The sequence below is a fragment of the Echinops telfairi genome, unplaced genomic scaffold, assembly GCF_000313985.2.
Source record: "Echinops telfairi isolate 266 unplaced genomic scaffold, ASM31398v2 ScPeMD7_7412;HRSCAF=8450, whole genome shotgun sequence".
In the NCBI taxonomy this organism is placed as follows: domain Eukaryota; kingdom Metazoa; phylum Chordata; class Mammalia; order Afrosoricida; family Tenrecidae; genus Echinops; species Echinops telfairi.
In genome coordinates, this window is record NW_022111312.1 from 13,144,206 (window position 1) to 13,149,538 (window position 5,333).

At 44.7% G+C, this 5,333-nt stretch overlaps 1 protein-coding gene across 1 annotated transcript in view; it reads left to right on the forward strand.

The window, feature by feature from the left end:
- Window positions 1–5,333, forward strand: part of KNTC1 (kinetochore associated 1) — a 79,318-nt gene that overhangs the window by 60,531 nt on the left and 13,454 nt on the right. The window contains exons 48-51 of the mRNA XM_004709721.2: window positions 1,342–1,415; window positions 1,640–1,850; window positions 1,967–2,076; window positions 4,157–4,203. Of these exons, the coding sequence (XP_004709778.1) occupies window positions 1,342–1,415; window positions 1,640–1,850; window positions 1,967–2,076; window positions 4,157–4,203 (442 nt within the window). The remainder of the gene's footprint in view (window positions 1–1,341; window positions 1,416–1,639; window positions 1,851–1,966; window positions 2,077–4,156; window positions 4,204–5,333) is intronic.

Consider the following 5,333-nt stretch of genomic DNA (forward strand, 5'->3'; position numbering starts at 1 on the left):
CGGGCAAGCAGCCAAATCATCAGCATATCAGATTTTGACACAAGTAGGAAACAGGCGGCAATGTCCCACTCCAAGATGACAGCCATCCACTCTGCTCTCAGGGGAGAGCAACACCTTCAAGGTGGTGCGGTTGGCCACCATGTTTCAGTGAAGCACCACTGCCTTTCTTCCTATTGAAGTCTAAATCCAGCACACAAGTCTAAATACAGCTCTGCAGCACCTGCACTGCCTTTCTCTCTGTGGCCCATGCTCAACTGGTTTTAAAGGTCTGACCATACATTATGAATCAGCTGCAAAAGATCTCTCTAAAATAGTGGTTCTCAACCTCCCTCATGCCATGACCCTTTCATACATTTCCTCATGTGGTGACCCACCCAACCATAAAATTATCTCCATTGCTACTTCATCACTGTCATTTTGCTACTGTTAGGAATAGGGTGACCCTTGTGAAAGGGTCGTTCGGCCCCCCAAAGGGGTCGTGACCCATAGGTTGAGAAATGCTGCTCTTAAAAAGCCAAGGTGTCACCTTGAAGACAGTGGTGCACTTGACCCAGGCCAGTGTCTTTTCAGTTGCCTGGTGTGCATACAAAAGCTGAGCAGTGAATAAAGAAGATGGAAGAAGAGTCCATGTCTGTGAAGTAGGGTGTGGGCAAAGAGTATCAAATAAGCGTTAGTATTATTAGATATTAAACACTAGACTGCTAGGAGAACAAACCAATTCTATTGGGAAAAGCAGCCAGAATGGTCCTCCGAAGGGAGGGGGGACGAGACCTTGACTCACGTACTTGGACAGGTTGTCAGGACTGACCAGTCCGTGGAGGAGGACATCATGCTTGGTAAAGTAAGTCCGAGGAAAGAGTGGAGGACTTGCAACAAGATGGATCGACACAGTGGCTACAACCTTGGGCTCGAGGACAACAATGCTTGGGAGGATGGGACAGGTGTGGGCAGTGTTCCCTTGTGCTGTATGTGGGGTCGCTGGGACTCCTACTCAACTGGACCACACTTAACGATAACAGAAATGACTTTCTGATGCGTATTGTTACGCGAGGGAACTGTGAAAAACATTACATGGAGTGAAACGAGTCCATTCTGTTTGTTTTTCACTATGAGTATGATGCATTTTTCTTTCCTTTTTGTGAACAATTCAAGGAGGTATGGGTGAACATTTACAGAACAAATTAGTTTTCCATTCAACAAACCATACATGTTTTGTTTCATGGTTTTCGTTACAACCCCAAGTCTGTATTTTTCTGATTTTAAAATAACTGCGAAGCTAACGAAAAGTGATCGTGTTGAAAGGATTAAGATTTGCTCATGAATCTTCTCTGTTTACCGTAGGTGCCTTCAAAATGTCCAGTTTGAAATTCTGTCTTTACTTAGCCGAGAGGTGGCTACAGAACATTCCATCTCAGGTATGTCTGGGTCAGAAGAGGGAAGGGCCCCCTCCCTACTGACTTTTTCCTTAGTATTGTGCTTGTTCCACACACCTTGTCTTCCTGCCCCCGGTGATTGCCCTTTGCAGCGGCCCAACAGGGAGCAGGAAGTAGGGAGGGACCTTCAATTGGCATCACGGATTGTTAACCTCTGTTAAGACTCAGAAAATCAGTTCTTCTTTTAACTTGGAATTTTGAAACAGGATGACACGCGTGACAAAGCGGAGGCTTTGCTGAAGAAGCTTCATGTTCAGTACCGGCGGTCGGGCACAGAAGCCGTGCTCATCGCTCACAAGCTGAACAGCGCCGAGTACTTGCGCTCCATCGGGAAGCCGGCCCACCTCATCGTCAGCCTCTACGAGCACCCCAGCATAAGCCAGAGGATCCAGACCTCAGCGGGCCAACATTTCCCCGGTGAGCACAGTTTGTACCCAGTTAGTCAGAGGGCCTTACTATTAGTCCCAGTTAACCTTACTCTCTTTGTAGATTGGCATTTTTCTTTTGTGAATTCTTTACCTTGAATATCTCAGACATTCACGCCGCAGCCAAAGAAATAGCTGAAGTCAACGAGCTGAACTTGGAAAAGGTCTGGGACGTGCTATTGGAGAAATGGCTGTGCCCAACAACAAAGCCTGGAGAAGTAAGTCCTCCCTGCCTGGGAATGCCCCAGGGAAAACGTGCCCTTTGCATTCACAGCACGGGGTCTCAAAAGAAGGCATCTTGTTCATCTGTGTTGTGTGCCCCTGTTAACTGACGAGTCTTCCTGAGCTCCTCTGTTTCCCTTCCTGCCAACTTACTGAAAAGCTACAAGAGGCGTCTACCCTTTACCCAGAGTCACCGGTTTATAGCGTTGGCCACACTTACCATGTCACTCTCCCTGTGCATACGCACTTCATGTAGCACTTGACTGGGGTCAGATGGAATTTCACTGTGGTTTAGATTTGCAGCTTTCTAACGGCTAATGATCATGAAGGTCTTTTAACGTTAGCTGGCTGTTGAACAAGGAGCTTCCTCTAACTTAGCCACACAGTATGGTGTGCCAAAGTCAGGAGTTTTAATATTCACTCAATACTTGGCTCTTCAAAAGAAAAAAAAAGAAAAAATACTTGGCTCTTCAACCTGTGTTAGAATTTAACCACCTATCCCAATAATGTGCTTCCTAGCTATTTTTACCTCTCGATCCAGCATTGAATATTGCATTGGTTTGCCATCTTCCTAATAGCTTCTCGTCTAAAGCAGCTCGTCAGCTTTCCCTGACTTTCATGGCCTTGCCTGCTTTAAAAGCATAGGGCAGATCTTGCACTGCCCGACCACTTGGGTTTGCCTGAGGCCTCCTCCTGCTAGGATTCGAATTAAGCATTTGGGGCCGGCATCCACCATGAGTAAAATTATGCCCTCGGTTATGACATTTGAGAGCATACGACAGCTATCGGCCCTCAGTGGGTGATGCTGATGTAGATCACTTCAGTAAGGTGTGCATTGCTTTACTACAAACGCAGTGTTTCTACTTTTGTAAGTGATTTCACCCACCACCTTTGAGTCCATTCTGACCCACAGCCACTCTAACCCGACGGGACAAGTAGAACCACTCGCTCCCTAGGGATTAAGGCTGTACATCTTTACAGGAGCAGAACGATCACAGGAATAGCATTTATCAGATTTCCCTTCCCAGCCATCGGAGCATCCGTTGATAATTCTTTCTTAAAATGATTTAATGAAGCGACAAAGGATACAGGTCAGTTGGTTTGCAAAATAATCTAATTTTGGATGTGCTGACTAGACTCAGATTATATATATTTTTTGGTGTATATATAAAATGTAATATTTCAAATATATCTTAATTTGTTTTATTATGAATCCGATAGAGATAACGTGTTCTTTTCAGGCTTTCACAGCCACAGACACTTAACCTCAAAGTTTTTTTTATGTATTACCGCTAACATAATAGGATCTGAATTTCCTGCATGGCTTCTTCCAGGTCTTCACGTAGAACTCTGTCGATAGCTTCTACAGCTCTTAGAGCCGCCAAGGCAGGGTGGGGGAGCCTGTTTCTAAAGAAAAGGGGTAATGAACATGGCAATAGGTTTTTAATGAGTGGTTTTGATAACACTCAGCATTCAATACAGCATGTGTTTTCCAGTATTTGGTAAGAGCCAAGACTGCTTCAAGGGAGGCAGTGAGGTTAGAAGCATCTGTAGGCCACGCATCCTATATGGCTTGTTCTTAGAAAGCAGCATTGATAGGTGCTTCCATGTAAACGTAGATTTGGAGCACTGTACTGGAAAGTGCTTTGAGGTGCGCTCTATATGGAAGATAGCGCTTTAGTGAATCTCAACAACATACTGGATGAAGGACTGACTCACTTCACATTCATGGAGTCTTGCCCTTGTAAAACTTATTTGATGCCTGTAAACTCCTCGAGCCCAGGAGTAGCCCAGGAATATTTGTTTGGTTCATTCAGGCAACTCACAGGGTGAAGTTGTGCCTGGTGCATCCTAAGTGCTTAGCTCCTATCTGTTGGGGCAATGAATGTGAATAAATCCATCTTATGCTAAAAGTAAGTAAGAAAGAGATCTTTTCATAAAGCAGCTACTTACATTGTCACTTCTACCATGTAAACCTGTTTTGTAACCTAGGTTTTTCATCGGATGGCTTCTCATAAGCCTGTGTACTCACAGACTTTCTTCCGTTTTTGACTCTGCCTTCCCACTTTTTCATAGACGTCGCCGGAATTGTTTGAACTTCAGGAAGACGATGCTCTACCAAGGTACTCGTTTTTGTTTGGGGTTTTTTTCCTCCCTTTGCCTGTATTTGGCTCTAGCTTGATGCTCAGCAGGAATCTTAATACTTAATTTGTCAGAGGTAGGTTTTGAAAAGACTTTCATGTTATAACGGGAATCAGAGTCTTTGAGAAGCGTTGAATCGTTGTTTATCGCTATTAGTGTAAGTAACCTCAGTGGGAAAAGTAAGAGACAGCTAAGAATGCAGAATTTCTGAGCCCTCAATAGACTACCACTTCTAAAGGGTACCTTTAGCAGATACTACACTAGAAGCAAAGGGAAACTACAGCTTTGACCCCAGGTCCCTAAATGGTCCCTCACCTTGGTGACCTGGAAGGGTTCGTGTATGGGCCATTAGGATTCCATTGGTTCTTTAAACCTAAGACCAAGAACAAAGAAAGCAAGTTGATTTTAGTTAATGTGTCAAAGTCCGATTGGTTTGGACTTTCTCTACTGATTAGACTCTGGACCCAAACGGAAGAGAAAGTGGTACAGCTTTATTGATGATGCCTGGCATGGGCACAGGGAGAGGGGGCATGCACAGGTGCTTTTCGCCGTTTTTTGGCCTAGACCAAAAGTAGGTCAAGTGGCCTGAGAGGCCCCTCCCCTTTTCTTGGCCTTGGAGATCCAGTGATGAGAAGAGCCTTGGGAAGATGAATCAAGGAAAATCCCCTTCCCTGATTTACAGCAGTTGGCTGAGTGACACACTGCATGCCTTCCTTGCCTCTGGAGCAGCGCTTCTCAACCTGTGGGTCGTGACCCCTTTGCAGGGTTCGACGACCCTTTCGCGGGGGTCGCCTAAGACCATCAGAAAACACATATTTCTGATGGTCTTAGGAATTGAGACACAGCTCCTCTATCCATCTCCAGGCGGGTCCACCCACCCACAGAGATGCCCACACATGAGTACCCAGCATGAAGACTGTTACCCATGCTACACCATGCTTCAAGACGAAATTTCATTGATTTGTCATTAGAAATCAATATTTCACAGTATATAATTACATATTCTTTTTGTGATGAATCACTATGTTTTAATTATGTTCAATTTGTAACAAAATACATCCTGCGTATCAGGTATTTACATTATGATTCATCACAGTAGCAAAATTATAGT